General features: G+C 47.8%; 1 protein-coding gene across 2 annotated transcripts in view; it reads left to right on the top strand.

Moving 5' to 3' along the window:
• The window catches only part of NEDD4L (NEDD4 like E3 ubiquitin protein ligase), a 330740-nt gene that overhangs the window by 98483 nt on the left and 219576 nt on the right, over nt 1-12681 (top strand). For both annotated transcript variants that reach the window (XM_045065672.1, XM_013052743.2), the window contains one exon: nt 8178-8251. In XM_045065672.1, the coding sequence (XP_044921607.1) occupies nt 8178-8251 (74 nt within the window). Of the gene's footprint in view, nt 1-8177; nt 8252-12681 lie in introns of those variants that run through there.

A 12681-nucleotide genomic window follows, 5' to 3' on the forward strand; every position in this document is an offset into this window, starting at 1 on the left:
GGGCTGAGGGGTTTTAGTTAGACCCATTTATTCATGAGGAAGACCCACTGCTGTAAGGGAGAAAGGACATTCTAGAAAGGTTGGACTAACGAGGTGGCAGGTGAATTAGGATGGAGAGAAGCTGCCACACGTCAGTAGGTGCTACTGGGTAGGGACATCATAGATGCACAAGAGCTTTCTGAAGAAGGAGCGATGATGAGGTGACGGTGGTTGGTGTTGGATCACCACTCACGTCCTGTGGGGTTACTGGCATAGAGCGGACCGGGGTCTGCCCCGAGACAAAGCTCCCTGCCAGGATGATGTCAGTGAGGAGTGCAGTCTTCGGAAGGGTTGCCAGGGTCTGGAGGACCCAATTCGAGATCATTCATTCACGTGGCCATTAGCGGGAGGCCTCTGTCGTCACTCCCGGGACTCCTCATAGGGCTTCTTGAGCGTCCTCACAACATGGCAGCAGCCGGCTTTCCACAGTGAGTGATCTGAGGAGGCCGCTACGGTGCCTTTAATGACCTAATCTTTAACTCTTTCCATATTCCGTTTATTAGAAAGAAGTCACTATGTCCAGCGTCCAACTAAGCCCTGCCTCTTGAAGAGCAGAATTTTAGGAAGTTGTGGACGTATCTTAAAACCGCGGCACTTAGGGACCCCTGGGTGGGTCAGTCGGTTAAGCGTCTGACTTGATTTCAGCTCTGAAGCCCCTTGTCAGGCCCTGTGCTCAGTGGGGAGTCTCCTGGAAGTCTCTCTCCTTCTCCTTCTCCCAGTCTCGTGCTCGCTCTCAAATAAAAAAAACCCCACAGAGAATGATTTCTGAAAGTTAGTCACCTTGAGCATTAAAATCCGGATTCTGCTCAGGAGGGCCATCCTTTTAGCTCTCCCCATTTGATCTGTTGGGCACAAATAACGGCCATCATCTAGCAGAGGTTGAGAAATGGAGGTTGTGGACAGTCCTGGGGTTCTGCGTTTTTCTCTGGAACTCTTATCCCTGGGACTTGGGTTGTTGAGAATGTTCCGTGTGGGGCTGACCATGGGTGAGCCTGCGAGTTGGGGCTGTTTGCTGTCATGAGGGTTATCTGAGCTCGCCTGGACATGAGGTTCAGTATTGGGCTCCTTGAATGTGACCCCCTGTGTCTTTGTCCTCAGTCCACATATCTTGGGTTTCTCTTCCCTCCTGTCTTACAGGTCTCACAGGTGTATGTGTGTCTGACCTCCGCGGTTGATGGTGAGCCCCTCCTGGGCACAGAAGAAGGCGTCTTGCTTACTTTTGTGTTCTTTCTAGCACAGCGCATTGACCATAAATGTCACTCAGCACGTTGTTTTGAATGAGCACAGAGAAGGTCAGAGTGGAGAACCGGGGCAGAGGAAGAAGGTGGGAGAGGTAGCAGCAGTGTGAGGCCGGGGACCCAGCAAGGGAGCGAAGGGGGGAAACGGTTTAGAGAGCAGGAGCGAGGGTAGGAATACAGAGCAGGAGAAGGCAGAGCCGAAGAGGGCGGGAGTAAGGGATGTGGTTGGGGACGGCCGGGGCTGTAGATAGTTCAGAGAGGTGGGTGGAGCAGGACTTTGGCCCATAGCCAGAGCAAGAGCAGGTGGGAGCGGGAGGAGTTGTGGGATTACTGTGTAGTAGGCACAGTGTGGGCACTCTCTGTATGTTGGCTGATGTAATTTTTAAAGCAGCTGAAGTTAGTGGACATACATAGAACTTGGGTATGTATTTTAGGGTGTAGAGCTACTGATCATCCCTTTGAACCAGGAGGTGTTTACTGTGAGCCTGCAAGTGTCGTGGGTAATAGTGAGAACGATAAATACACTGTAGAATATGGAAGATAAATGCGTAAATTAATTTAGGGACGAAGGACCAAGACGTGTAGGTCCCTGATGTAGATCTTCCTTGTCTGCAAGGATGGCTGGGGTCCCTGGAGAATCCTGTGGAGAAGGAACACTGTTTCCTAACCCACGTATTACCCTTTGTGGCAGGGGTGGGGTGGGGTGGTGGAATCAGCCACCATTCTGAGGGATAGGGACTAAAATACCAGAAGTTGCCTTCTTGGGGTGTGTGGGTGGCACAGTCGGTTAAGTGTCCGGCTCTTGGTCTCGGCTCAGGTCGTGATCTTGGGGACCTGGGATTGATCCCTGCATCAGGCTCTGTGCTTAGTATAGAGTCTGCCTGGACTCTATCTCCCTTTTCCTCTGCTCCAAACCCCCCGCCCCCCCTGCCCTTCCGCCCCGGCCAGCTGTGTGGGTTCACTCTCTCTCTCCCTGACTCAGATGAATAAATAAAAATCACAAAAAAGTGACCTTCTCAAGGTGGATTCCTAGGAGAAAATGTAAATTCTAGTATCTTTCTCTGAGTTGGAAGTTGAGGTTTATTTTATGATAGGAGTAATTTTGATAGATGATGTATTTTAATAGGCTTTGTTGGGGGGGCGTGGGAATTTGGTAACCCCCTACCCACAGTTAATACGAGCAGGCTTCCGAGCTGGAAGTAGTGGTCTTACAAACGGACCTTTGGAATCCCCCTCTTTTTAAAGCTGGGACTTGGTGCTGTGCCCTCAGCGGTGGCTTATGCACCTTATCTTGTTTTAGGCCTTCAGGAAGAGTTAGAAAATGAAGTGGAAAAGAAAAACACACGTCAAGTGCGTAGAATCGTCTGTGTCGTTCAATGACCATGCGAAAACAGAGGAGTAGTAGCTGGTAGAGACCCCGAGGGTCACGAGCAGACCCGCAGTTTTCGGCCTCCCCGCCTCTCTGCCTGCACTGCCCCCGCCCCGTGCAGTCTGATGCCGGAGAATATCTTCGTTGTTGTGAGCCGCCTTTGTTAAATACTGAATTCTGCTGGAGCCGTCACCAGGGCCCACAGTGTCATGCGTAGACATTATGAAAGTAATAAAATGCCCCAGAAAGCCTAGTTGCTGGGCTCGTGGCCCATTGCAGCTGATAACAGTAGTCACCCACCGGATCGTGTGTTTCTTTACGGGGTGATGACGGCTGCTTATCTGTGTACACACTGAGTGTTGATAGGAAGCCCAGATAAGTTTCTGTTGTATGTCTGAAACCCATGTGTCAAAGCAGTTTTTATAGAGCAACATTCTCTTTCCTGCTCCCTTGCCCCATAACTTCGGAGGGAGGTGAAATTTCCTGTCACAGCTGCTTGTAAATAGTAAGTGCTCAATAAAGGCTCTTTCCTCCTTTCACCTCCCAGCTGTTGCCGGGGCGTTACAGAAGAGTGGCCTTTTCACAGCGCCCGGATGGACAGCTCTGTACCTTTGTGAGTTAGCTAAAATACGATCTGTAGGTTTTTATTATGACAAAGGTTAATCACTTTAGAAATACAGAAGCCTAGATTCCTAAGCCTGTGATTTTAAGTTTTTCTTCTTTTCCTTATGTATTTTTCTGGAGTTTCTCCAAAAATTTAATTTCCAAAGAATATTTAATGTTTCAAAAAGAAAAAATGTAGATGATCAGAAAGTTACCCATTATCCAGAGGTAGTCGCTGCTGCTGTATCCTTTCGACATTTTTTCTCTGCTTATGCATAATGGATATTTATTAAAAATTGAGATTATATTGTATATCAATAAAGGCCAACTCCTACAGCGACCTTCAATATTCAGTGGGAAGAAACAGTACAAATCTATTTCCAGCTCGCTGTCCTGGCAAGGTGGGTAGGTGATGGTACGGGGGAAGGTGAAGTGGAGGGAGTGTCTCCTGCTACGCTCCTTTTTCAGAGTTTTCCCCTTCCTGGCCTTCAGGATTTTCTCTGTCATTGAGCTGGGAGAAGAGAGTGGAGGGAGGATGATCAGAGGTGGAAGGTCTTATGGTTCAGGTCGGGAAGATACATACATCATTTCGGTGCTCCTTCCACTGGCCGGAACTTAGTCACATGACCACCTAAACTACAAGGAATGCTGGGAAATGTAGTCCAAGCAGAACAGCTGTCAACTGCCTTGCTTATCTCTAACTCACTTGTATAACCCATTTCTGAAACGTTTTTTTTTAAATAAACCAAGATGTTTATTTCAAACATGGTCACTTCTCCATCTCAATCCTATGCGAAGCCCCCACCATCTCTTGCCAGATCTCTTTCTAAAAATTGGTGTGTTTCTGTTCTTGTTCCCCATAGTCTGGTCTCACACAGCAACCAAGGTGGTCTTCTAAAAACTCACGTCAGGTGTTACCGGTCCCCTGCTGAGAACTTGCCAGAGATGGTTGCCGTAATGCCCACTTTCTAAGGAGGGTGACCCGCTGGGGCTCTGGCCCCACCATACCTCTCTGCCCTTGCCTCTCCTTGCAAGGCCAGACCTGCTCCCTGAGGCCTTGGAATTTGCTGTGGCCTTTGTATGAAAATCCCCACCCCCAGCTTCACCCTCTGTCTCCTTTGGTTTCAGCTGAGGTGTGTTTTCTCTCCAAAGGGGCCTTTCCCGACCTCCAGTCTCTCTTCCCCCTCCCCCCTGCTTAGTTGCTTTTATTGACCCGTCATTAAAGCACTTACCACCATCAGAAATTCCTGTTCACAATATGTATTTATATTCTGTCTGTCTTCTAGATTGTATTCCTTGAGGCAAGAACTCCATCTTGTTCATATCTGTATCCCTAGATAGTGTGTCTGGTACATGGTTGGTACTTAGTAAACACTTGTGGGATGAATGAAGGTCATTAGAGAATCTCACACAATTTTTTTAAGAGATTTTATTGATTTGAGAGAGAATGTGTGCCTCGAGCATGAGCAGGGTGACTGACAGGCAGAGAGGGAAACAGACTCCCTACTGGGCGGGGAGTCCGGCACAGGGGGCCCATCACAGAGCTCCATCCCAGGACCCTGGGATCAAGACCCAAGTTGAAGGCAGACGATTAACCTATGGAGCCTCCCAGGTGCCCCAGAATCTTACACATTTGTAATAACAGTGTTGTAGCTCATTGCACAGAATTTTGCTGTGAACATTTAACTGTCTACATTTGAGGGACTTTTGCATTTTTTTTCCTGATTAAGAAATGCTTTAGTGACTGTCCTTTCAGCTGTTCTTTGGTTTGCTTTGTGCACATATCTGTGCTTATTTTCTTAGGTTTGATTCCTAAATGGGAATTTATTTAGTGGAAAGCTATATGTACAAAATTTTCAAGTCTCTGTAATGTATTACCCTTTGCCCGCCAGACCCTCAATTTGTGTCCCCCATGTAGTTGAGAGCCCTGGCATACATACAGCTCGCTTTCAGGAGCTCCGGAAGCTCAGCGGGGCAGGGTGGAGGTGGGGCATTTCGTCTGTCTGTACTGCTGTACCCTAGATCTTAGAACAGGTGCTCATGCTTACCAGATGAATAAATCAGCTTCCATAAAAAAAATTCTACTTGTTCCTTCAGTGAAGTTTATTTTTACTCATTTATTCATATAAATGTTCCCTGACTTCAAAATGTGTGCTTTTTGAAAAGTTCTGCCCAGCGTAAGAATCAAGAACATTCCCCCAGTGTTAATACAAACCTTGGGGAAGCGCCGTGAGCTGGGCTTATCTTAGTGCTCAGAACCCAGACCCCATGCACTTGAGCCCCCTCTCAAGTTGGTGGCAAGTCCAGGACCACTGCCTGGGATTTTTGAGACTCCCAAGGGCTAGGAGATAAAGAGATTGTGTCTTACAGAATCCTTATCTTTTGTTCTGTGACTGCGCGTGGATTTGCATCCCAGATAGCCCCTTGTTCATTCCCCCCAATGCGGTCACCAGTGCCTGCCTGAGGTGGAAAGACGGCCACCCTGCCCCAGCTGGGTATGGAAGGTCACTGTCTGGACGGCCAGATCCACCGCCTCCTTCCGCTAGCACTGGCCCGGAGACTTCGCAGTTCCCTTAACACCGTCCACCTTCTGCGGGTACCGGCTGAGTTGTCCCCTCTCTGCACAGGGGTGTTTGTGGGAGACTTGCTGGTTGGAAGTCTTTGTCATGGAGTGGGGGAGGCCCAGAGAGCTGGGATGCGGGGAGGCAGTGAGACAGAAAAGTACGTTCCTCTCCAGCTGTTTCCTGTCCTCATTTCTTCTGAGTGGTTCCTGGAACATTCCCTCTCAGGTCAAGTCTTAACCCCTTCGTCTGGCAGACGAGGATCTCGTGTTCACCCATGATTCGCAGTTTGTACACCTCAGTGGGCCTTAAACTCTTCCCAGTGCTAGAAACTCTACAATACAAGGTGCTGCCAGATTTTTACCCATGTGTTTAAAAAAAAAAAAATGCATCCACTGCGGCATTCCTTGAGTCCAGGAGGTCATCAGAGATGTCTAATGGGAAAAATAATAAGGTCTAATGATGGGTGGTGGGGTGCAGTGTGCCTGGGTAATAGTTGTGCTAACCGGGAATCCTTGATGACCGGCGGTGGAGGTGAGTGGAAGGAGAGAGGTCAGGGCTTCAGTGCCTGCTTAAAATAACCAAGGGAAGGTCACTTAGCCCGGAAGCCTTGGGAAGCCCTTGGAGACACTGCCAGGCTGTAGCAAAGCCATGTTTTAGTGATCCCTCCCTTGTCTTAAGCCTTTCACGAGGCCCGCCAAGCGCATGAAATCCAAGCTGGAGTGCAGACCTCATTTGGAAAGGGATCATAAGCACACACGAGTTGGGAAACCTATTTGCGTCTCTACTGTGTGTGCGTGTGGGCAGCCTTGTGACAGGGGTAGGTGTTTTGAGGGAGGGAGGGAGAGAGGGAGGGAGGGATGGAAGAATCCTGGAAAGTAACCATCTCCAGCACGGTTCGGTTGCTCAGTGTGTGTACAGCTCACTGACCAGGTCTCCGTGGCCGCCTGTCTCCATGTTTAATTTCATCCTGCGTCTTTCAGCATAGTCTGTGTAATTGTTTGGAACTTCTTTCCTTCAGCCAGGTCCTGACCGAACACATGGATAGATGGCTTTCACAGTCCCTCTCTCTTGTCCCTCGGAGGTCCTGTCCCCAAGGGCTGCACCCCCGGCCCTTTCCCTTCCTCCCCCTTCCTGGGTTTGTTCTCCTGCGACCGTGGTTGTAACCACCAGCTACCACGCTGCACTGATCACTTCCCTGTCGGACCCGTACCAGATGTCCTTCCCCTGTATCTAGTTTTTTGTTTTTTTTTTTCTCCCCCACCTGGTGGTTTCGTAGATGCCTTGGATTCAACTTACTCTTGTCTTTTCAGTTCATGTTAACACTTAGTGACCCAAAACTGAAACTTGAGAACAAGCCACCTCCTCTAGCCTGGATGTCTTAGCCCTTAGCTATCATCACTCTAATCTGTGTCTTTCGGTGTCAGGCTATCAAGGGATCCTGCCCTATGGGTCTGCCCAACCCTCATAGGAGACCGTGAACCTGTGCATATCTATATTTTAGACCTCGCTTAATATCCAATTGGAGTAGGAGCTGTTCAGAGAATGTTGGAATGAATGAATGAATGAATTGGTGATTTCTGAGAGGATTTGAGATGATTTCCACTTAAGATGAAGCTCTTTATTTTTTTTTTCCTTCTCATTGCAACTGAGGAATTATTTTTGCTTGTTTAGAGCCAATGTGATGGAACTATCGTTTTGAGGAAATCTGTATACCACATGAAATTTTTTTCTGTCTCAGGCAATGTGCACAAATGTACAAATTTCTGTGGAGGAATTACTGAAGTGAAAAATCAAGGAGCTGTTTATTAATAACTTCTTCATTAAAGTTAAAAGATCTGCGTGGTTTCAAACGTATGCTTGTGTTCTTGCTGGAGAACTGAGAAATCTTTCACTGGGTCAGATCATTGATCTGCATGATGTGGTTTGAATTAAACTTGTGCTTAATTAACCTGGGTACTCCAAATTTTTTTTAAAAGATTTAATTAATTATTTGAAAGAGGGAGAGAGCATGGGCGAGGGGAGGGCAGAGGAACAAGTGGATTCCCCACTCGAGCGTGGACCCCGACTCAGGATTTGATCCCAGGACGCTGAGATCATGACCTGAGCTGAAATTAAGAGTTTGGATGCTCAACTGACTGAGTTACCCAGGCACCCCGGGGATGTTCTAAATTTCTGGGGCTATGGGATTTTAGAGCTGGAATGTTGCATTTTGAACTTCAGTGTAAGGAAGAGTCGCCTCTGTTCAGTTGATTGGTTTTGTGTCCCTAGGACTGGTCCGAAGAGAAATCATTACCTTTGCATATTGGATAAGGCAGTGACCTATTGAAGGTCCACTTCTTAAACTTTTCTTTTCTTCTCCAACAGGGAGAGTCGCGTATTCTCAGAGTGAAGGTGGTTTCTGGAATTGATCTCGCCAAAAAGGACATCTTTGGAGCCAGGTATGTTCGCTTTGTTTTTGGTTTTGGTTTTGTAGGCTTCGGATGAGTTAGGCAAGCACTTTCCAACCTGAGGCAAGCATCAGCTGACCCCTGGAGGCCTTCTTAAGACAAAGATTGCGAGCCCCCCCCCCCCCCCCCGGAGATTCTGGGGGAGCGATAGCAGAGGAGTGCTGAGACCACCGGGCCAGGGACCGCGCTTTGTGCAGGGGTCTGCCTTCCATCTGGCTTGATTTCATGAGGAGACTGGATTCCGTTTTCTGTGTTTCTCTGTAGAAAAATACAGTTTGGGAATGTTTATTCATTTTAATACAATCCTTTAAAAAAAAAAAATCCCTAGTTTTTGAGACATGAAAGCATTACTTTGTTCCTAGCAGAACTGGGTATTCTCTGGCTTGTATGATCTGATTGGAGAAATGTGGTAATGAGTGAGTGAATTTGGTGATTTCTGGGCCTTTTCTGGAAGCACCGGCAGCTGATCTCTCTGTGTCCTTAGCTTTTTTTATTTTGAATACTGTGCCTGATAATCCTTTATCTTGAAATCAGTCCTTTTGTTCCCACTGTCTCTGCCAGTTGTCACAATAAGTCATTGGACCAGTAGCACGGTGAGGTTAGAGCCACTGAGAACTGGGATTTGGACCAGATTTTGGAGAACAAAGACCTTTTTGAACTTTAGACATGGAGGAGACATAAATTATAAGTGTTTGGTCCTACTTACTTGCCCTGACTGATAGGACTTTCTCCTGGAAGGTTACTGCTTGCCCAGGGGGCTTGCATGTCAGCAGTGTAGGAACAGGCCCCCGCCCCCCTCTCCGTTTGAGTTGGGAATGCTGTGTGGTTGAGCCGTGAGGGCCACGGTGGCTGCTGGGGACAGTTAGCTGTTGCTGGAATCCACTCACTGGAACATCCGTTTCTTTCTGTGGGGCTCTGCTGTTGCCCGCAGTCACCCTCTGGCTTCAGGGCCTCCATGTGATGCTGGACATTCTGTAATGGGGCCTCACCTTCCTGCTCGCCCAGCAGAAGCCCCTTTCTGCCCTGGCTAGACAGACCTCTTGATTTTCTGTCCTGTATCTTCACGGACACATTTAGCTTTTCCCATCCCTATAAGTTACTTTAGTAGCACCTGGAGAAATTATTAAAAATGGATAAATAAATTGATGCAAGATAATATTCGCGAGCTATCTTATTAATTTCCCCATACTTGGGGCACCCTGGTGGCGCAGTTGGTTGTGTGTCTGACTCCTGATGTTGACTCAGGTCGTGAGCACGTCTCACCTGCAGGTTCCTTCTCCTCTCCTGCCGGAATGAGTGCTCGAGTACTTTACTGGTCTGGCTCCTACCAGATGAGACATTTACAGGAGACTGCGACCTCTCGCTTGTGTTGATTACTGTACAGAGCACTGTGACCAGGACTGGGCAGATTCTCTCTTAATTGAAACGTTTTATTGAAACATTTGCATGCGTGACGGGGGGCTCAATCCTAGAACCCCAGGATCATGACCTGAGCTAACGGCAGATGCTTAACAGACTGAGCCACCCTGGCGCCCCTGTGCTTTGTTGTCTTAGTTTAATAGACATCCTACTTCCTGCCTTCCTCCTCTGCTCTCTGTGCCTCCCTCAGGGTCTTTCTCTGAAGCGCCGTGGTTCTTTTAGGACCCATTCACCAGCGAGTGAGCTAAAGCGGAAAGGTTTGGTGGCAGCGTGCAGTTCCCGCCACTTTGGCATTTCTCTCTAGAATGGCCCCGTTATCACCTTCTTACTCTGCCCCATGACCTTCATTCTCCTCCACATTGTCTTGAGCAAATCCTCTCAAGCTCCGTGTGACCTGGTAGCTTGTACAGAGCAGGGATCACTGTTGCCTGTAACTGGTGTGCAGGGGTCTGGGGAGAGCCCCGGGGCCTCTCCCCTCACCTGGCAGCTCTCCTGTGATTGGAGGCAGAAGTCACAGGTGTGGGTCTGTGGTGTGTGTCCCCTGCTGTCTGCTGGGGTGAAGCCCTACTAGCTGTGTCCTTCTGAACCCCAGGCTGGTAAGGCGCCCCCTTCCCCCCATCACCTCAGCCCGTCACTGAACCTCCCCCATCTGTGTTCCCCATTCTCCCTTTCCAGGGAGGGAGTGGACAGGAATGGGAACCCTGTTGTGGAAAGGATAATGGATGGAGAAAGAAGGCGAGTGTTGGCGAGCCGTATCATCAGAAATGCCTAAGTCATGGAAACCACATAGACTTGGAGATTTTGAAAAGATAGGATTTACTCTTTTTTAATAGTTTTTTCTGTTTTGTTTTTGTTATTGTTTTTTGTTTTTTTTTGTTTTTTTTTGTTTTTTTTTAAGAGAACGAGGGAGAGAGAATTCCAAGCTGACTTGAGCCAAAATCAAAGTCTGATGTTTAACTAAGCCACCCAAGAGCCCTGAGACAGGATTTACTTCTCTGGGGTTCTCTCTGCTTTGTCTCCAAGGGAGGCTGCTTGCCTGGGGTGTGTGTGTGTGTGTGTGTGTGTGTATGTGTGTGGCTAGGGGCTGGGCTGGTGGTTGGGGCACAGTGACTGGTGGGGGAGGGGCGGGATGTGTTGGTCCGAGGTGTGACGAGCACCCCATCTCTCCCAAGTGAGAGGCTGCCTAAGGCTCCACTTCGGAGGACTGGGGTTTGTGGGCCCCCGGTATCGGACCTGCCTGTCCGCCAGGGCAGCTGATTCACCCTCTAGGCCTATACCTGAAATGCCCTTCTTTTCCGCATTCTTTGTCCTAGTCCTGCACTGAGAATACAAGATCATTTTCCCGCTTCCTTCCAGCAGAGTCTGACTTCATTAAAAGAGCCTTTGTTTAAAGAAGATTCGGTAATCGAGCTGTGGCTCTCCTTTGACTGTCTGAGCATTTGGTCTGTGTGGAAATGGCACTAGCAGAGAAAGGTTTTCTTTTGGGCCACACCTTTGGGTCAAAGAAGGGCAGCCATATAATCCGTCAGCTAAACAGGGACGCTTTTGTCTGCAAGAAATGCTACGTTGAATGTGGGAGATCAGGGCATAGGATGTATATGGAGACTGGTCACCCCAGGTAAAAGACCTCCAAATTTGATGACCCAGACTGGGGCGGGGTTGGGGGGGGGATGCTGTGTGATTCCCTCCCCCCCGCAAAGCTGAGGAAAAGAAAATCTTAACTCTTAAAACAAAGACATACCACCTGTAGATGCCAGTACGATATGCAAAAGGAAGTAAATCGTGTTGTTCTAAAACATGGTATACATGGGGTACCTGCTGCCATTTTGGAAATGGGTCCATTGTCTTTGTGAGGTAAAGTGTGGTGTTGGGGAATCAAGGAGGCATCTTTACCCTAGAAGTCCTCTTGCCCCTCTTCACAGCCCCAATCTCCTATTAAGGTGTATGATTCAAGTCTGTTGGTACCAGGTTCTGCCAGCTTCTCCGGTCTGGTTTGCCCCCCACTCCAGTGCCACCCCTGTCTTCCCAGACTGATCAAATTGGACTGCTCTTTCTAAACGGTGGGTTAATATTCTACCTGAGTGACAAACGTTGAGTCACTGGGTGGGCCATTGGACTAGATGACTGCCAGGCTCTGTCTAAAACCTGAAATGTAATGACTACATACTTCCTAAAAGCCGATTTAAGGAACTTCTCATTATGTTTGAGCTGGCCCAAGTTCTTAAAATGGTAAGTGCGTATCATAAAGTAAATAGATTTCAAATAGACTTTACCGAGTAAGATCTTAGTTTGTGGTGGTTTTCTGTTTTGTTTTGTTTTCTTGTTTTTGTTTTTGATTTTTGTAAATTTTAGAATACCTTTGAGTTTCAACCTGTATGCTTCAGGTAAGCTTGTATCTCAGGACTTCTAACTTGTTGTCATGGGCTTAAGTACTAACTGAATAGGGTCCTTTTAATACAACTTTTAGTGCTACGTTCCCCTTTTCCTCCTGAGCTGTGATCGGTCATTTGAGGTTACTTAGAATCATCTGAGACCATAAAGCGCTCCTTCAAATTGAGCAACAGTGGCTGAGACAACTAGAATTTCATGCTTTCATACCGAAGATTTCAAGACTCTGATATCACACTTGGGTCAGTGTATTTTGCCTGTTGAACTGTTAGCATCAAGTTGCACTTCTCTGGGTTGCTGTCCTTTTTTTTTTTTTTTTTTTTTTTTTTTTTTTTTTTTTGGACAAGTGGTGATTTGAAATGCAGAACATAGACGCACTCGAGGGCATGGGAGGGATGTGGCCACAAATCCTGGTGTTGGCCAGTGACGGGGCCAGATGGCTCTGTGGCTCTGCCTCACCTCCGTCCCATCTTCTAGATTGAAGTTAACATTCCTCTGCATTGGCTTCACCTGTTTTTTGTTTTTTTTTTTAACTGGAATATTCCACAGTGAATTACATCATGACATCCAGTCCCTAAGTACTTCAGCCTGTACCTCGAAAAAGGGGCGTATTT

The sequence above is a fragment of the Mustela putorius genome, unplaced genomic scaffold (genome assembly GCF_011764305.1).
Source record: "Mustela putorius furo isolate JIRA1106 unplaced genomic scaffold, ASM1176430v1.1 tig00003858_pilon_pilon_pilon, whole genome shotgun sequence".
In the NCBI taxonomy this organism is placed as follows: domain Eukaryota; kingdom Metazoa; phylum Chordata; class Mammalia; order Carnivora; family Mustelidae; genus Mustela; species Mustela putorius.